Below are 20,314 nucleotides of genomic sequence, written 5' to 3'. Positions count from 1 at the left end.
TCATATTTTCAAGGTGTTGCCACACACTACTCTGGGACAGCTGAATTTGTTCTGAACCTTTTGATATGAAACACATGGGGATCAGTTACATGCAAAGACCCTTAAAAGGAGAATTCAAGAAGAAGACACAGTATGTTAAAATGCCGTTAGACCTTGGGAGGGTTGAGTTGCCTTGGCTGTGATTTTGGTGTTTTGGACAAATTTGTCCACATGGAGTTGGTTTTTATCTTTTCTTTGAAACAATAAATGCAAAATAAAAATTTAAAAAATGAGATTTGCAGTCCTTTGTTAATCTTCACGTTCACGTGCAGTTTGGTTAAAAACCTTTTTCTGTCCTCTTGTGTGTCTGGGTAGAGTCGGGCCTACAGTCTCCCACACAGAGTCCACAGCAGTCCCAGTACAACCAGTAAACCAGACGTAGGCCTTCGGGCCGAAGCGAGGTGAGAACTGAGTTGCGTCCTCAACTGGCGTAAAATATCTTTTTGCCATGTAAAGGACAAGAAATGAAATGTCCAAATCCCCTGGAAGGAAATGAAAAGTAAAAACGTTCAGATACACAACACCTTTTTAGTTTATTTCATTAAAGCTTTTATTTAACCCTGTAGGACCTGGCCAAGAAAAGCAGAAGCGTGCAAGACAACAGACAGGTTGACGTTCGATACAATGCAAGAAAACAGAATGCAATAGGCTAAATAAAGTGCAGACTAAGTAGGCATTACAAAGCTTGCGCGAAGGGAGGTGTAAGTAAGTCGGAGGATATGTGAAAGTGATATGGTGATAACACAATACACATGAATGGACAGGCTATATCACGGCTGAGATGTAGCGACAGTGCAAGTTGTGGTCTAGTTAGTGCTGAAGGTTGGTGATGACACAGTAAGTATGAACTCTATAGTCGATATACAACGAGTCAATTTACAGTTATTGCAAATAGTGGTCTAGGTGCTAATGTAGATCTGGAATAACACAATATGCATGCACCTTAATAACACAATATGCATGCACCTTAATAACACAATATGCATGCACCTTAATAACACAATATGCATGCACCTTCACGAGTTCATGAAACCCGCAAAGAAGGAAAAACAAAGGTCTCACCGCTGTCGTGTTTGAGCATCTCCTTTGGGATCATGGAGAAGCCGTCGCCGCCCGTCACTAGGTAGGACGGCACCACCACTCTGTAAACCGCCTCCTCCTGAACCGGTTCGTAGCGAGGAACTCGACACTTTGTGCAGAGGATGCTGAGGCTCTTCACCAGATGCCCCTCGGGTTTGGAGAAGTCAAACTCTACACGAAATCCTGGTGGGGGGGAGGGGGGGGAGACATGGAAACTTCATCAGTCTGACTTATCCATCGATATGTGGCTGAGGATTAAACATGTTCTGTGATGGTTGAGCATCTCGCAGAGATCTGAGGACCAGGTAACCATAGTCCTCAGAAATCCACCGGCGGTTAGAACGTCAACACAGAGGAAGAGGAAGGGGACGGCATCGGCAAAAATACATGCAGCACTGGAGCAATCCCGGTAGTGGAACGTCATGGATTTAGATTAGCGAACGGTAACGTCTTCCATGAACTCCCAGACAGAAAGCATGTTCATTAATGTCTGTTTCTCTCTGCCATTGTTGTTTTTTTCACGTAGATTCGGGCTGGTTAAACTTAACTTAACAGACGTTATAAGTCAGCTAAAACAAGCGCTAAAGTTAGCTAATGTCTATTCTCGCTACGCCAGACCTTCCTCCACAGCGCTGCAGAGGTAGGTCTGGCTAATCCACACAGCATTCCTGGATGGGAGAAAAACTCGCTCTGGTTTATTGGCATTTCTTTAAACCAATCACAATCGTCTTGGGCGGTGCTAAGCGCCGGACAAAGCCACGGTGCAAAATAGCTTCGGGAAGGATGTTTTAGTCGCGCAACAGGAAACTCCGATTGGACAGATAGTCTAGCAAGCTGTCTGGGTTTACCCTGCAGAGACCTGAGGAGCAGTTAACCATAGTCCTAGAACGTCAACTCAAAGACAGAGGACGGGGACGGACAGTCAGCCTAATTGAGGGACATCTGGCGTTATTTCATGCAGCACCGGAGCAATCTTGGAAATGAAACGTTGGCTATTTAGACAACACTTCTTGTGGTAATAATCATTATTGCAATACTCTACAACGATACCCCACATTTTCCTGATATCGTGCAGCAATTATATAGATTATACATACATACATATATAAATAGGAATGATGTTCAAATTACCGGACACTTGGAGGAACTCTCCCCTGCTCTGGCCGTAGAGTCTCACTGAGTGTTCGAAGGCTTTAAACAGCGTGGAGCCTTTCAGCTGCACCAGGTCGAAGGTTCCCCCGAAAGGTAAGACGGAGATCAGGTCCTCCATGGTGATCAAGCCTGGCGACAACACATCAACACCGTTTAATAGACAATCCTCTGACAAAAACGCTTATCAAAGAAAACACCCCATCGTCAATGATTGTGTGAAGTTTCACTGAGGAAATATGCACTATGAAAAGATAGTCTTTATTATCCCCGGGGGGCAATTTGTTGTGCAGCAGCATGTAACATAAATAACACACAGGTTATAGAGGAGGACAACAGCCTGACAATACATCTAGAAACAAAATAAATGCGTTGATGTGATTTCTTACAGACAGCGTCAACTTGTGGCTCGAAGGTGAGTTTGTCGTCGATTGTAATACCAAGGTATTTGTTTTGCTTCACCACTTCTGTAGCTAGATCATTAATGAGAGTAGAAGAGAGGGTGGGGGGGGGGGGGGTTCTTTCTAAAATCGATTAGCATTTCTTTAGTTTTTGCCACGTTAATGTTGATAAAAGTTGACTTGCACCACTCTGTAAAATCATTGAAAATAGCGCCATGCTCGGGGGCGTTGTGTGTCAGCAGCGACACCATTACCGAGTCCTCAGCAAACTTAGTGATGTGACGCCTGGTGTGCTGGCTTTGGCATGCGTTTGTATAAAAAATAAATGAAATCGCTGAGAGGACGCAGCCCTAGGGGGAACTAGTGGAGGAAAAGAGGACATCAGATAAAATGCGTTGAGACCTGTAAGTTAAAGAGTTCATCAACCAACAGATAAGACAAGAATTGGTATTAAAGGTACTCTTTAAAATCCCCGCTAAAATATGTGGTTGGATGCAATTAAAAGCTGAAGAAAAGTCAATGAAAAGCAGCCGCACAAAGCTCTTTGCAAAGCTCTTTTCAAAAGTTCATCCTTCCCAAACTTTTTTAGTTTACCACTAGTTTTACAATGCTTTTTGGAATTCATGGTCAATAACCCTCAATTATATAGAATTGCCAGAGGCCTAAAGTCATTAAGAGACTCTGGAGCCTTTTTTTTAGGCACAGGAACAATAATTGAGTCTTTCCAAAGGCGAGGAACAGTGTGGAGATCTAAGGACATTTTGTAAATAAAAAAAAATATACGGCCTTCAATACCGTCGGGGCCGGGACTTTTCCTTTCATGTATGCCCCTGAAGAGTGTCAGGACCAAGTTTCTGTCAACCTGGACTTTACCCTTCCCAGGGGCAACGTTATTAAAAATTGACAGCTCCTCACTAAATCTATAGTATTAAAACGATTATAAAGTGTTCAGCTCATTAGAGAGGGCAACGTCTGACATGCCATTAAGGGAGATCAGACACTTCTTAGCTTGTATCCCCATCATTGCTTTCACCCCCCCCATGCAGGACGTGAGTTGCCTGTGCTCAGCATGTTCTCAACTTTGTCCTTACAATTAAGTTTTGTAAGCTTAAGTTCCTTTTTAGCTTGTTTTCTTGAAGTTCTCTGTCTTGAGTTATGTTATCTTGGTCGAAGCTAATAATTTGTTGATTAATTATGCTTTTGACAGATTTGGAGACCCATGGTTTATTAATTGGATATATGGAGATGGATTTACGAGGGATGACTAAGTCCTCACAGAAGGTGATGTTTGCAGAAACGGACACGGGACACTGGTAACGCTAACGGAGGTGTAATGTTATCATGGCCGCTGTTCTGACTCAAGTGCCTGGGTCTGTTTCCCGACGGTTCAGTGAACTGCCGTTAGCGTCCTTAGGACCGGAGTTAAGTGCTGACTAGCTGCTGGGGGCTGACTGTGGATGTGTCCCCCCAGCCGGGGCTGTAATGATAGTGGATTGCTGCTAGCTGCTGGGGGCTGAGTGTGGCATGTGTCCCTGGGCTGTAATGATAGTGGATGGCTGCTAGCTGCTGGGGGCTGACTGTGGCTGTGTCCCTGGGCTGTAATGATAGTGGATTGCTGCTAGCTGCTGGGGGCTGACTGTGGATGTGTCCCTGGCCCGGGGCTGTAATGATAGTGGATGGCTGCTAGCTGCTGGGGGCTGACTGTGGATGTGTCCCTGGCTGTAATGATAGTGGATGGCTGCTAGCTGCTGGGAGCTGACTGTGGCTGTGTCTGCCTGGCTGTAATGATAGTGGATGGCTGCTAGCTGCTGGGGGCTGAGTGTGGATGTGTCCCTGGCCGGGGGCTGTAATGATAGTGGATGGCTGCTAGCTGCTGGGGGCTGACTGTGGCTGTGTCCCTGGCTGTAATGATAGTGGATGGCTGCTAGCTGCTGGGGGCTGACTGTGGATGTCATTAACATTTCAGAAAGTTATTGACTATTTTAGTCACATATAACCTAAGAATTTGGTAAACTCATGTCAAGCAGAGAAACAATTTGTACAACACGTCATAAGTTACGGTCGTTTGAGGGAATTTCAAAGAGCGAACATCAAAGTTTCAGCTACATTATCTCTTTACATATACTAGCTCTAGAAAAACTCTGGGTGTCGAATTTAGGTGTTTGGATATAGCTAAGCTGAGTTTGGTCTTAACATTTTGAGAAGAAAGGCACAGGGATCAATTATATGTAAATACCTTAAAAGGGCTAATTTAAAAAGATATGTGAAACGACCCTCAGACCTCAGAGGGTTAGTAAAATGCAAACAGAAAGTTTGAGTTCCTGATTTAAAAGAAGTGACAGTTTTAGATTGTTACTTGATGCATGATATATCAACTTAACCTTTGTGTTGTCCTCCCGGGTCAAAAACGGACAAAAAGTTGACTTTTTTTTTTTAGTCCTTTTTTCAGATTTCTTTTTTTAGTTTACCACTAGTTTTACAGTGCTTTTTGGCATTCATGGTCAATAACCCTCATTTATATAGAATTGTACCTAATATTTGAGTTAAAAAAGCAGAAATTATGAATTATTTTGACTAATAGTTAAGATGAGAGGAACGTACAGATGAGATTAGTCAGGAATAAAAGTGATCAATTGTATTTGTAAAGAGCGTTGTATGGAATCCAATCCATTTTTTTGTGGTTATTTGATGTAAGTGAAGAAATAGATAGAGACAACTAAACAGATTGAGTGTATGATATTATGCCAAAAAAAACTTTTACTTATGTTTAAAAATATCGGAATAAATATCGATATCGTGATATCACATTTTGTCAATATGGTGCAACCCTACTTCCATGGAAATGATTGAGTTACCGTTTCTGGTGCGTTCGTCCACAGATGTGCGGACCCCCCCTCCGTTGAACATGCAGGCGCTGACGTGGTTCCACCGCAGAGCGTCTGCGGACCTGATGTTGTTGTCGATCTGAATGAAGGAAATCAGAAGCAGATTGTCTCGGTGACAAGGGCGTAACTTTGGGTTCAACATCTATCAAGAGGGAGGTCCCAGTCCCATGTCTGCATGGATTTAAAAGGCGACAAAAACATTGGAAAAATGGTCGAAAAGAAGCACCAAAAAAAAGACAAAAAATGTCAAAAGGCAACAATTGTGGGAAAAAGCAACAAAAACTTCAAAAGAAGCTAAAGACTATATAAAGGCAACAAAAACATTGAAAATAATGTCCAAAAAAACATCAAAAAAGGGGACAAAAAAAATCACTAAATCAATTTCAAATTTCAAATTTTCTATTTCAGAAATATGTTTTTTGTTCAACCACATTGGCCCAAAATGACGTTAAAAATAATAAAATGGTTTCGAAACAGTATCCTGAAGAAACTTCAGGACATACTTCTGACATACAGTTGTGCTCAGAATAATAGCAGTGTGTTTTAAAAAACTGAATAACACTCAAAATCCTTAAAATAGCTTTTAATTCCATAACATTGATGCATTGGGAACACTGCACATTCAATTCCAAATTTAAACATGACCAAAATAGATCAAGTTTGCGCTACCACCTTTACAGAAAGGGAAGAAAAGCAAACATTTACCGTATAAACTGAAAAATGTCTCAAGGGTTTGCTTCACTTCGAATCCCTGCACTAATATTTAGTTGCATAACCCTTATTTCTGAGAACTGCTTCACATCTGTGTTGCATGGAGTGAAGTGGAATTCCAGCCCAGGACCATTGAACTACATTCAACAATCCCTCTGCATCACTGGGTTTTCCTCAGAAACAGCCTTTTGATGTCACCCCACAAGTGTTTTGTGGGATTGAGGTCAGGGATTGGGCTGGCCGCTCCATAACATCAATAATGTTTATCTGGAACCAAGACTTTGCTCCTTACTGGTGTGTTTTGGGTCATTGTCTTGTTGAAAGACCCATTTCAAAGGCATTTCCTCTTCAGCATTAGGCAACACGACCTCCTCAAGTATTTTGATGCCTTGAAACTGATCCATGATCCCTGGTGTGTGCTAAATGGTTTGTGGTGCAGCCCAACACCACAGTATGAGAAACACCCCCATAACATGATGCTTGCACCACCATGCTTTACTGTCTTCACAGTGTCCTGTGACTTGAATTCAGTGCCTGGGGGACGTCAGACAAACTGTCTGACGACCCCTGGACTCAAAAAGAACATTTTTGCTCTCCAAAGTCCACAGAACGTTGCGCCATTTCTCCTTTGGCCAGTCAATGTTTTCTTTTTCAAATGTCAACCTATTCTGGACATGTCTTTTTTTCAGCAATGGGAGTTTGCGGGGGGGCTTCCAGCTGATAGCTCTGCTTCACATGGCCTTCTTCTGATTGTAACAGTACTCACAGGTAACTTTAAGTCTTCTTTGATCGTCCTGGAGCTGATCATTGGTTGAGCCTTTTTCCCACGTCGTTCAGGCTTCGGATGCCGTTTCAAGGCACTTGAAATCATTTCGGCTGAGCAGCCTATCATTTTCTGCACTTCTTCATATGTTTTCCCCTCTCCAATCAACTTTTTAATCAAAGTCCGCTGTTCCTCAAAGCATTTTCTGGAACGACCCATTTTGCTAAGTATTTCAGTGTGAAATGCACTATAACCAGCATGCATTGCTTTCTTCCTTCCTTAAATATGGGCCATTACTGACACCTATTTCTTCACAGAATCATTCATCTCACTAACTGAACACAACACTGCTATTATGTTGAACATGGCCCTTTCAATTACAGATTCAAATACACAGAATGAGCAGCATGCATGTCATGACTGTTGGGTCTGTTGGTTTTCTATGACTCTACAAAACTTACTAGTAAATTATTTTTCCATGTAGAAACATCACCAAAAATATGATTTATGAGGTTATTGATGTTGGACTGCTATTATTTTGAACACAACTATACACCAGTGTGATAGCCATCAACATACTGTACATTCCTCTTATCTTAACTATTTTGTTACCATGTACTCACGTTTCCTCATTAAATACCTACCATGGCGTCACAGATCAGGTTTCCCAGGTTGCACTCCCGAAAGCGACACTCCTCAGTGGTCCCGTTCAGGAAGACCAGGGTCTTCCCCACCGTCTGAGCCGAGAAGTTGGACAGATTCTTTTTCCATTCCTCCACGTCGGCAAGAACGTCCGGATCTGGATTAATCAGTCAGCCATTCATTTAAGAAACAGACAAAGATATTAATGTTACTTATTTCATGTCTGAGAAAGAGGTTTAGAAAATGATTTATGACTTTAAAGGGTAACTACAACATGGACGGATGGGAACAACAATCTTTGACATCGGTCCAGCGAGATCGTTGCAGTCGGCAGCGGAGAAACAAGCTACAATGTAAGTTAATAAGACAATTGTCCAACTTGTATTTACCTTCACAAAGTGCTTGTTTTGCTGCTTTTTCTGCAGACTCAGATTAATATTCTAAATGTCTGACAACAATATGGGAAGGATTTCTAAGGAGGTTGACTGTTGACGAGTAAGATCCGATTTTTAAACATTGAAACACCTGCGAAAGTGAGTCCTCTAAACCCACCCGACTCCATGTAAATAAACAGTCATTTTAGCAAAATACACTTCATTCAAAGTCAGCAGAAACAGAATAAAACTATGGGTCTCATTTACAATTTTCCAACAATGACAACTCTAGTTTTGGTTGAAATAAAGACATAGTTTATCGATGTTTATCGAGTCTGGTGGGTTTAGCACTAGCTACCTCAGAGCGGTTTCTGGTTAAAAAGGTCTATCTCTGAAGGGATCCTTTCCATAATGTTGTCAGACACTTACAATATTAATCTTAGTCTGTCAGTAGCAAAACAAGCACTTTAGTGAAAGTAAATACAAGTTGGACAATTGTCCTATTCACTTACATTGTAGGTTGGAAAATGGGAAAAAAGGTTATAAATTGCAATATATCGCAGAATATTCCAATATGTTTAAAATCTCAATAATATCATATCGTGGTTTAAGTATCGTGATGACATCGTATCGGGAGGCGTCTGGTGAGTCCCCCCCCCCTACTGGGCCCCCAGCACAAACGTGTTGCTTTACCCTGTGGGATGTTCCCGTCCAGCAGAATGGGGTTTCCCGTGGACTTCTGCACGTTCCCAGCATCGTCAAAGGTCACTTTAAGATAACCCAGATATTTTCCAAAGGCGTAGGCCTGCACGACAGGAACCTTCCGCCCGTCGTCTGAGTTCACCATGAACGGATAAAGACCTGCAGGGACTTCAGACGAAGGAGGGGTTCCTGAGAAATGAAGCGTGGAGAGAAAAAGAAAGATTAAATTGAGAGTTTGCGTTTAAGAAAGTTATAATCTGTGGGAATCCAAAAACAGCCATTTTATACAGTTACTGCAATGGAAAGCTTTTTTTTTATAAATCAAAATTGTATAATATGCTTTTATGTAATTCCTCAGCTTCAGTTGTCCTCTTCAAATATCTTGTTATGTCTATGAAGATAACAGTGAAATCCTTTAATCCTGTGAAACATCTTCAGAATGTGGCGTTTTAAACACTCTTAAAACAACAGGAAGTTAGTTTGTAGTCTGGTGATATGATAGACATATTTTTAGATTCAGTGTGATTTACACTTTCTGACAATAACATATCTGGCATACATTGGGAATACATGTCCATGAAGCCACTTAGAAATGATAGAAAAATAATGCTCCTTTTAGCTGCAGAACAACCTGAGAACATATCGTACAAGTGCGGTGGAAGACTTATTTAGATCCTTTACTTCAGTAGCACACTGTACAAAATACTCTGTTACAAGTAAAAGTCCTGCACTAAAAATGTTACTTAAGGTAAAAGTCTATAATTACGTAAGTTTACTCGTTAGAGCACAGCCTCCCTCTTTCATTACTTCAACCAGCTTCTAGAAAAGGTTGGCTCGTATCCAAAAACCTGTTGGTATCTTAGTCTTTCACAATATTTAAAAGTAGCTTATTTTCTTTTGGTCAAGTATCTCTCTACTGTGTCCAGCAACCATAGCAATGCAGAGAGCTGACCGTAAGATGTAAACACGCAAGAGGCCATAAAGTGTCACAAACTGCAGTAAAACCCCTGATTGAGACGCAGATTCTGTATACATGTTCCAAAAATGCTTTTTAAAACCAGAATAATACCAGTATATATCACACATGACTTCACATGAAAATGCTATATTCAGAAAAAAGGCCTTATTCTGAAAATTAAAACAATTTACATGACCTGTTTTAAATTGTGAATATTGTCATATATGGCATAATAGTGTCCGTGAAAACTTACTCACTGATGCCTAGGTGTAATTTATTCATAATCAAAACTGCTCGGGGTAATGAAGTCAATAAGTTACATTACTGTGGCTGTACAGTACTGTAATTTTTTGAATCTGCATTAAGCTTTGAACAATACAGCATATTGGTTAAGTAATAACAATCATATTTACATGGATAAAGACATTTACTTCCAGAAAAGGCTGAAATTGTTGCAGAAAAATTCACCAGAATGCAGAAAATGAAGCATTTAATGATCAAAATTCCCTCTGTTATAATTTGTCCCCAATAATGTGAAAAGGTTTCCCCCCATCCCCCAATTCTTCAAAAGTTACACCCTTGCCTCGTGCGTTATTGCCAATTTCATGTTTCCTTTTCTTTTTGGCTCATCTGAATTTTACAGCACAACTAAAAGGAGGTCTTGAATGCATCACTGTCAGCTTCAAGGACACTCTTCCAAACAGGGATCTCAGCCCGTCAGTGCTGGCCACAGCCGCCTGAATCCCTGAGTTATTGTGGCCTGAGGTCCAAACCGCCAGCCTGCTCAGTGACTGCTCACTGCTATTTATATAACACACAGCGTTATTTATGGAACACACACACACGCACGTCGACACCATGTTTACTCCCGGGCTAACCGCGAGTAAGTAAACAAAAAGTTTCCGTTAGTAGCACAGCTCAGACGCTACAGCCGAGGGGAACGAAACCATAACAAGCAGTTCAGGATCTTTCCTAACGGACCGGTTCTGCTCAGTGAAAAACAAAAGCAGATCAAGTCAAGTAAGTTATAAACTGAGTAAGGAAATAGATAATCTACAGCCACGCCCGGCTGTAATGCTCATTCGTCACAACACCACGGGACAAATGGTGTTGAGGCGAATTTTGGAAAAAAAGGTCAGTTTGTCCTGAAACCTGCCATCGTCAGCAACTCTGGTCTCTTAGTTCAAATTCATCGTTGGAGATGTCAGGAATTTATGATGCTATAATATTTTCCACTTGGCGAAAAAAAGAGCTTAAAGTGTAGGGCTGTCCTCGACGTTCTGGTGTAACCCTGTAACCCTGGTGTTGTCTTCCTGTCAACAGCGTTTTTATAGCTTTTTCCACATGTTTTCGTCACTTTTTTAAACTTCTTTGTTGCTTTTTCCAACATTGTTTAACGGTTTTCCCAATGTTTTGTCCCTTTTTTCCAGACATTTTCACTGCGTACTTTAACGTCGCATTTTTCAAGATATAAAAAACTTTGAAAACGGGTCAAAATTGACCCGAGAACCACATGGGTTAATCGACTAGAACATGAGGACTAGAAAAGTGCAATACAAATGCAGATGTTAGTCAATTCAGACCAAAGTGATGATTAGTCAATCGACTCAGAAGAACAAATGTCTTCAAACTGGTGATAAAATGGCTCCTGAACAACATCGTTAGCAGTTACGTCTAAATACAATCCAACTTTAAAAAGGGAGGAATTTACTTCATTTTTAATACTTTAAGTTAGTTTTCCTGATGATACATTCAGGACTTTCACTTGTAACAGAGTATTTTTTACAGTGTGGTACTTTTATTTAAGTTAAGGATCAGAATACTTCTTCCACCACTGATCAAAACCACATTACATGACCGCCAGGAGACACACATTAGAGCCGTATATAACCAAGTTAGAGATCTACCTGTATAGAGGAACGTGTTGCTGTGTCCACCGATGACCACGTCGACTCCGCGGACCTTCTTGGCAATCTCCTGGTCCGTGGTGAAGCCTGAGTGACCCAGAGCGATGATCTTATTCACTCCCAGCGTCTGCAGTTTGTCCACATAGTGCTGCAGGGCCGTCACCTCGTTCTCAAAGTGCAGGTGTGGTCCTGCAGACGGTAACGTGGACAGGTGAGAAAGGAGGTGACATGTGGAAACACTAGATGTGTTTGAAGCTATGAGGGGCCGTATAAGACCTTATTCATTCTGGTACTCTAACATACATACATACATACATACATACATACATTCTCCTTTCACAGACATACATTTTCACTCCCACATACAGTACATACAGTCTTAACATAGAAATCTAGACACACCCTAGCGGCAGCAAATGCAACTCTCCATTAGCTTGCGAGCTGGAAAAAGGGGGATTTACACAAGACATAAGAGTTTAAGAAAGTTAATATGAAACAACACAAAACAAGACTATGGATAAAAATATCTTCACACACCATTCATCTGGGAATCTGGAATTAGAAAAGATTCTTTTATCTCCCAAAGCTTGAAAAATCAACTGCACCGTGATAACAATTTAATTCTAATAAACCTAAACTACAGTTTGGTAGCCTAGAAATCTAGACGCACCCTAGAGTCTAGCAACTCTCTGTTGGCTTGCAAGCTGGAAAAACAAAACTCTGGTCAGGCCAATCACAGCGTGTATAGAGTCGGTGGGCGGGCTTAAGATAATGACAGCAGAGTGCCAACGGTTTTGCGTAAATTCCCTGCTACTAAAGCAAAGAAGATGGCGGCTGCTGCTGGAGAACAGCGGACTTGAAGCTCTGAAGACATTCTTAAAAAAGGAAGATGTGTTTGGAGTTTAAAGTTTCATCTATCAGCCAGCGTTGCTCTGGTTGGTTGTAGCGCTGTCCTATTGCGTGCAAAATTGCAAATTTGAAAGACAATCGTTTATCCCGCCCCTCGGATTGAGCCCTGCCAATGGGGAGTTCCCAGACCCAACATCTGGATGATGTAGGTCTGGCTTGTCTAATACATTCTCCTTTCGCATCCATGTTTTTTCTACCTACATACAGTATATACAGTTTATTTTTCAACACATACATGCATTTTAATTCTCACACATATATATTTACACCTTCATGCACATGTGTTCTTTACTCTTACATAGATACTTTCTTTCTCTTACACATGCATATTTTCATTCTCACATGTGTAAACCTTCACCATTCTCTCACATACATACTGTATACTATATCTCAGCCACATACTTAGTGTCACTTTAGCACATGTATATTCTTGATGCTCATCTTTTGTGGTATCCAATACTAATTCTGAAACAGGAAGTTCCTCCTTAAATAGCAAGTCACTCCCAAACCGAGAAAAACATGTGCAAGACTTAGCTTGGTCCTAACCTAGATCTAAGGAGCCCACCTACCAAATGATGCTATTCAAACTCAACCTGTTTTCTTGTCAAGTGTAGTTTCTCATTTTGGGAGTAAGTAGCAATCAAATAGACATTAGACATTTATTTAAGAATATGTTGAATTGTGTTGAAAATATCCAAAGAGTTAATAATAATAATAATCCATTTTATTTAAAGGCGTCTTCCTCGGCACTCCAGGACGCCGTACAGGGTACTCATACATTACAAACAGCACAACAAAAATACTAGACAACAAAAACAACAGAAAAGGCAGAGCAATAGACATTCAAGTGGAATAAGCAATTGTAAACAGATGTGTTTTGAGTTGAGACTTGAAATGAGGGGAAGGAATGAATGTTTCTTAGTTGGGGGGGGGTAATGAGTTCCAGAGACGGGGAGCAGAGCGGCTGAATGCTCTGCCCCCCCATGGTGGTGAGACGGGCGGAGGGGACAGAGAGGTTTATGAAGGGATAAGATCTGAGGGAGCGGGAGGGAGTGGGACGCTGGAGGAGATCAGACCAATATGGGGGGGGGGGGGAGGATGTGGACGGCATTGAATGCGCGTACATTATGAGCATACACTAATTGAGTCTAACACCCCACCCTCCCTCCATTGACTTGCTCCATCACTGTTCTCCATTTTGTAGTCAAGTTTTTAATTTGACTGTGTGTCTAGCGCTAACTCCCGCCGGCGCATAATTGTGAAAAATGTCTGTTAATAAACATGTCTGCGTACTGCAAACATATGTCTATAACCTGGATGTGATATTCTCAGTATGAAAGTTTTTATTATATAGTGTGGCTCACTGCTGTCACAAGTTCCAGGGAAGACACACTGGTATTCCCTTTATAATGAATAGGCTGGCACAGATGGTTTAGCTTCAAGCTTTAAATACAGTTTATTATTATAAGTTATTACTGTAATTTATGCAAAAACAGTTTTGGTCCCGACAGAGAAGTAAAACAAAATACTGTTGCTGAAGCGTGCGTTTGGCCTAGGGGAAAAGTTTACGAGAAGCAAGTACAGGAAGTGAAAACAGACAGAAGACTCACACCTGGCTGCGGTGTATGAAGAAAGCACCACAACACACACACACACACACACACACACACACACACACACACACACACCACACACACACACACACACACACACACACACACACACACACACACACACACACACACACACACACACAACACACACACACACACACACACCACAATTCAACGGAGAAGACACCATGTTGAGAAAAAGAATAAGAGGAGAGGGACAGTTAGATTTGGGCTCTCACTATCCAGAGTGCTGGTCTTGAGCTCCGTCCACTTGTCTCTGAAGCTATAGTTATAGTTTATACTGTTAATTAATTAATTAATCCCCAGTGGGGAAACTACAATTTACACTCTGTTCTTGTTGGAATTCACAACACACAGGTCTGAAATACACACACATGCTCAGGACCTACTCATGCAAAAATGGAGAGATGTCAGAGTGTGTGTGTGTGTGTGGATGTGGATGTGGATGGGGGGGGGGGGGGGGGGGGGGGGGGTTGCTGTTGCTCAAAGCGGTTTGAGGGTTACAGTCTCTTCCTGTCTGTGACTCTTCCTGTTTACCCAGCAGGTGAACTGGCATCGCTCCAGCTACCACTCCAAACTCCGGTCCGTACGGGGAATGGAACCAGAAACTCACAACCCAACTGAGCTACTGCCCCCCCAAGCCAAGGAAGCTTAGTGTCATTTGTGATCCACATATGTGATTGGAATAATTAAACTGCTGTTTTAGTAAAAGTTACCTGACTTGAATCTATTGTGGAGAACCCCCTTGGCAAATGTAGACAAACAACCAAAATTAAAAATGACAGACATTTATTTTATTTTAATGAATTGATTATTGATATTAATCTACTGCCTTTCATTACAATTATATGTAATTTCTTTTTTAAATTTGGTTGGTAAGAGACAAACACAGCATTTGATCAGAATAAATCTGCCAATTTTCAATTTTGCCGAGAGTGAGGCGTGCTGCGTGCGCGCGTCTGACACTCATTCATTCATAAGTGAAGACAGGTAGACAGGAACTTTCCCGGCAGGGCAACAGAGCAGAAGTTATCTTCCCTATAACATGGCACAAAGCGCATTTTGGATTGCTTCATAAATCAGTCAGAGGCTAAAAATCCCACTAGACCCGAGTCAAAAACCCAGCGTCTGCACCTCTCCACCTGTCCCTCCCACAGCCACCCTGCTAGCAACAGACGAAAGGCCGATAACTTTTGATTTGATGTAATTCACTGATGTGTTTTATACCCGTGTGTTTGTGGCTCAGTGTGTGAGCTATTAGTAGGCTTATTCTGTACCATTGTAACAGCTTTGTGCCTATATCCTGCGTTACCCGTGCCTAGTTTTGCCCTGATTTGGGTTTTGGATTTCATTCTTGTTTTAGTTTTTCTGCCTGTGGAGCGTTGTGATGGATGCAGTGGGGTGTGTTGTGGTTGACTTCGGCTGAAAATGTCACTCTCGATAATTTGTAAGCACCCCCAACCCAAAATATGTTCCCGCAGCCATGCTTTGTAATAAACCCATGTGATCCCTAATATCATTTAACCTTTCATATTCAATCTGTTGATTTGATCTGGTGTGCAATTTTAATTTGGGCTTTTTATTCTCTTAGCAGTATTTTAGTTTCTTTCCATTTTGATTGGAGTACGCATTGGCGAATGCCCATATAATGCTCCTCTGAGGTCTGTCCATCACATCTTTTCTGGATTATTGTCCATATTAATCTGCAGTACTTGTGTATGTGTGAACCGATAAACTAAACTAAACTGAGAGCGTGTGTACATCTTCATGTTTACAGTGTGGAGGCCGTGACACGAGAAACAGTTAGAAGCAAACAGAGAAATCGCAGACAGAAATCTTCCACTTCCACTCACCGGGTTTGGACAGAGCAGACGTTTCCTGGGATGTGTAACCCACCACGCCGACCCTCTCGCCGCCCACCGTGAGGATCTTATAAGGTAAAAAAGAGGTGCCGAACGTCGAGGCCAGAGTCTGATCTGGTTTGATGTTGGCGCTGAGGACAGGACACCGGATCTGCTCCAGGAACGGCTTCATGAGTCCCTCCACTCCGTTGTCAAACTCGTGGTTTCCAAAAACCTGAATAAAAGGAAAAGGAAAGTCAAATATGAAACTGCAGAAAGATGTTCAGACAGTTGCTCTCACTAATAGCAGACACATGTAAATAAGACCTTGTTAGGTAAAACCCTCATGGACATGTTTCTCTTCAGCAGAAAGAGAAACCCTAACCCTAACCCGAAACTTTCAACAACAAGCCAAATACAAACATGAAATGATCAACAGTGGAAATAGTACTCAGAAGGAAAAGTAGAAATAAAACACGGTGTTGTACACAATGTTTTGCTCATCTGCTCTACAGAAGTTGCAGCGCCGTACACCGTGTCATTTCATTACACAGAGAATATGTCAAACATCTGACGTTTGAGGATTTACTCTCCATCGGGATTTAAAGTGGTGCAAAAACTGAAAGGCACAGAGAGCCGACAGCTGAGCCAGGGAAACGCTGCTCTCCGAATGCTGCAATCACGCTAATTAAAACCAAATGTGGCCTTCAGAGCTGAATCAATGAATCAACGGCGGCTTTTTTCGCTGAGTCTAGTCTGATCCGTGGGCTCTGAACCGAGACCTTTCTGTTTTTATCTTTGACGGTTTTAGTATTGTTTGCAGATCCTCATCATTAAAAATACGGGATGCGGGGCGGCCTCTAGCTCACCCAGTAGCAGCGTTCGCCCCATGTTGGCTTTGCAGGGGCCGGGGTTCGAATCCGACATCCGGCCACCTTGCTGTGTGTCATCCCCCCCATCTCTCCCCCCTTTCATGTCCATCCACTGTCACTAGGTTAAAGGGAAAAGCCTCCCCTCAAAAAGTAAAAATAAATAAAGGATGCAATTAGGGGTCAGGGAAAAAATCAATACAGCATAGTATCCCAATATTTTCAGTAGCGATACTGTATCGATCCACAGGCGCCAAGTATGGATCTTTTATTATATATTATATATTTTTTATATGTGTTGGTCAGTTTGTCCCATTTTGCAGCGATAAAACTGAAGTGAGATGAAGAAACAGAGAAATGTTTCTTTTTAGATAAAACAGATGTTGACAATGTTTCCTTTTGGGGACGTCATTAGTAATTGGGAAAAATTAGAAGATGGAAAAAAGGTTAGAAATTGCAATATGTTTAATATCGCAACAATATCACATTGTGGCGTACGTATCGTGATGATATCGTATCGGGAGATTCCCACCCCTAGATGCGAGGGCCAGCTATTTTGTTTTCACATAATACTACATACAAGATATTAGTGGATATTGGGGGGGGGGGGGTCCTCCTTGTTGGTCAATCAGAGACAAGCGTACGGTAACGGTAACGGTAACCAAGTTACAGAGTCCATGGTAGAACTTCAGACATTACCACTAAGTCATGAGATATGGGTGGCAGGGCACCTTTAAACTCACAATCAAACATGTTATCCTTTCATTGTTCTGCATGTATGAATGTTATGCATGTGAGTTTATGTTTTGTTTGTATATGCTTTCATGTTCCGGCTGTTCCGATGATGTATCGTGAGTATGAATGTTATGGATGTTTGTAATCGAGTTTATGTAATAGGCCTATTAACAAGAGACTCCAAGAGGAGTAGCCTCTGTTTAAGACAGACAGACTATTGTGTGTAGATTCAAATCAGCAGATCAGTCTGCAGATTCCAGCTGCAAAGATGAATCGATTAGTTGTCAACTATTAAAATAATCGCTGACTACTTTGATCATTAGTTTGAGTCCTTGTTTTAAAATAAAGTAAAACTTCCAAATTCCAGCTTGTTAAATCTGAGTATTTTTTAGTTTCTTCGCTCCTCTGGGACAGTAAACTCAATATCTCTGAGTTACAAGACATTTGAGGACGTCATCTGTCAAAGTTTATCCGACATTTTAAAGATCAATTCAGTTCAATTTTATTCATAGTGTCAAATCTTAACAGGAGTTGTCACGCTATAAGCATAATTTAAAAATACCTTGAGCAATTAACTAATCGGTTAAATAATTGATGGAAATAATCGTTAGTTGCAGTCATTATAGCACCATCCACTAGCCAAATGTCAAAACTACTAATCTATTGAGTGGCTGTTAAAATTTAAACATTCAGTAGCTATTTGGCAGCTGTACACAGTTTTAAACCAGATCCACACACAAGCATATGCACAAGCACACACACACACACACACAACTGGCTGCAGTCCACATTTAATAACTCTATCTCTGTGTGTTTTTCACCATGGCATCATAACGGAGTTTGTTCATGAAGTGCGCCGCCTCGGCTCCCTTGTAGTAGTTGAACCACACGGTCCCCTGGAACTGGTCCCCGGCGTCCAGCAGCAGCACGTTGCTCTCGGTGCTGCGGATCCGCTGGATCACCGTCGCTCTGCGGGCCACGCCGGCGAAACACTCGCTGCTGCTGCCGCCGCATTTCCCAGAGAACTTGCTGGTCTCTTCCACTCGAGCGTGTACGTCGTTGGTGTGAAGGAGAACCAGATCCCAGGCCGCGGATGGGGACACGGAGAAACCAAGGATGAGGATCGGGAGGAGAAGGAGGCAAAGTCGCGGCAGAGCGCTCCGCTCCGGGCGCACCGCCCCCATCTCTTCACTGCGCGCAACAAAAAGTCTGGAAGAAGAAATAAAATCTGGGACTGCGGTTGTTGTTTCTTACACGACACACATTTGTCTTTTCTCTCTGCTTCTTATTGAGTCCTTTTGCTCATTAAATGAGTCCCTCTGACGCTACATGCTGCGCAGACTGACACAGCGTGTCGGGACGCGCCAGTGAAAAGTGGAGGAGGACTCCAGGGAAGACTTTGTTTGTTATGCAACGCCTTTTCCTCTCTGAGGTCCCCCCACCCACCTTCGACCTTATCGCACATTTGTTGACTACTTCTCTACAAAAGATTACAGGCTGGATGGGGATCACAGGGGTGTTGTTAAGAGGTGTCTTCTGGGGCTCTAGCCCCTAATGTGTCCTTCGAAGCCCCGAATTTCTGAGGGGTTTTCAAATCCCCCTCAGTCTCTCTGACTGGACCAGCAAATGAACGCAGCAACCCTGCCTACTGGATGTTATGAAACTTAAGGAGAAGCCCAGCAGAAGCCGGAGGAGGAAATGCTGAGGCTCCGCTCCGGAGCGCACCGCTCCCATCCCTCCACTGCACGCAAAAGGTCTGGAGAAAGAACAAGAAAACCTGGGACTATCTGCCTTCCCTCTGCTTTCTATGTGTTTTTCTGCCTCCAATGTCGCCTTCCAGGCAGCTAACCCTGACATTAACCCTAAACACAACCATTGCCTGGAGGGAGAGGTTGGGGACAGAAAACACCAAACACCGTTTTCTATGGAGTCCCTTTAAAGGTAACTGTAACGTGTTTTTGTGAATGTACCCAAGTCAAACTTTTGTTTAAAAGCATATTTAGGACGGAAAGGCCACTTTGTTTATTGGTCAAATGGCCTTTTGAACGGGAGAGCTAAGGACACTACTATGGTGGCATTATAATCACTATTTTCAAACCACTTATACGGTTCAACACAACATGAGACTTTGCTCCAAGTATCACCAGGGGCTCTACACATGAACTCAGCATCGAGAAGATTGTTTGTGTTCAATTTCAATTTTCAATTCAATTTCATTTATAGAATCAATTCATAACAGGAGTTTTCTCAAGACACTTTACAGATAGAGCAGGTCTAGACCACATTCCAGAATTTACAAGGACCCAACAGTTCTAGTAGATTCCTCCAGAGCAAGCAACAGTGCGACAGTGGCAAGGAAAAACTCCCCTTTGGGAAGAAACCTCGGACAGACCCAGGCCCAGGCCCAGACCCAGACCCAGACCCAGGCTCTTGGTAGGCGGTGTCTGATGGGCCGGTTGGGGTTAGAGTGAAGAGTGGAAATAACAGTCCCAAAAAAATAGTAGTTTGTAGTAGTTCTTTGTAGTAGTTTGTGGCATAGCAGGGCACTGTGTGGCATTACAAGGCCCAGCAGGACGTAGCAGGGAACAGCAGATCTTGGCAGGGTGTAACGTGGCATCGCAGAACGGAACGTGTAGCGGCACCATGGCGACAGCTGCAACCATGATTTTGACAGAGTTTACTAAAAAGAAAGGTTTTAACAACTCACTGAAGCGG

The 20,314-nt window shown here is 42.3% G+C and overlaps 1 protein-coding gene across 1 annotated transcript; it reads right to left on the bottom strand.

Annotated features, from left to right (window-relative positions):
- Nucleotides 1-244: 244 nt before the first annotated feature.
- On the bottom strand, nucleotides 245-18,976 carry LOC116706789 (snake venom 5'-nucleotidase). The gene is made up of 9 exons (XM_032543809.1): nucleotides 18,421-18,976; nucleotides 16,008-16,230; nucleotides 11,612-11,800; nucleotides 8,738-8,935; nucleotides 7,673-7,827; nucleotides 5,525-5,633; nucleotides 2,251-2,400; nucleotides 1,102-1,302; nucleotides 245-521 (listed from the first exon to the last, which is right to left on the bottom strand). The coding sequence occupies exons 1-9, from the start codon at nucleotides 18,781-18,783 to the stop codon at nucleotides 289-291; spliced, it is 1,821 nt and encodes a 606-aa protein (XP_032399700.1). The 5' UTR covers nucleotides 18,784-18,976; the 3' UTR covers nucleotides 245-288.
- Nucleotides 18,977-20,314: the final 1,338 nt, after the last annotated feature.

Source organism: Etheostoma spectabile, chromosome 18 (assembly GCF_008692095.1).
Source record: "Etheostoma spectabile isolate EspeVRDwgs_2016 chromosome 18, UIUC_Espe_1.0, whole genome shotgun sequence".
NCBI classification, from domain to species: Eukaryota; Metazoa; Chordata; class Actinopteri; order Perciformes; family Percidae; genus Etheostoma; species Etheostoma spectabile.
Note: the sequence above shows the minus strand (reverse complement) of the source record. Positions and strands in the feature narration are given on the sequence as shown.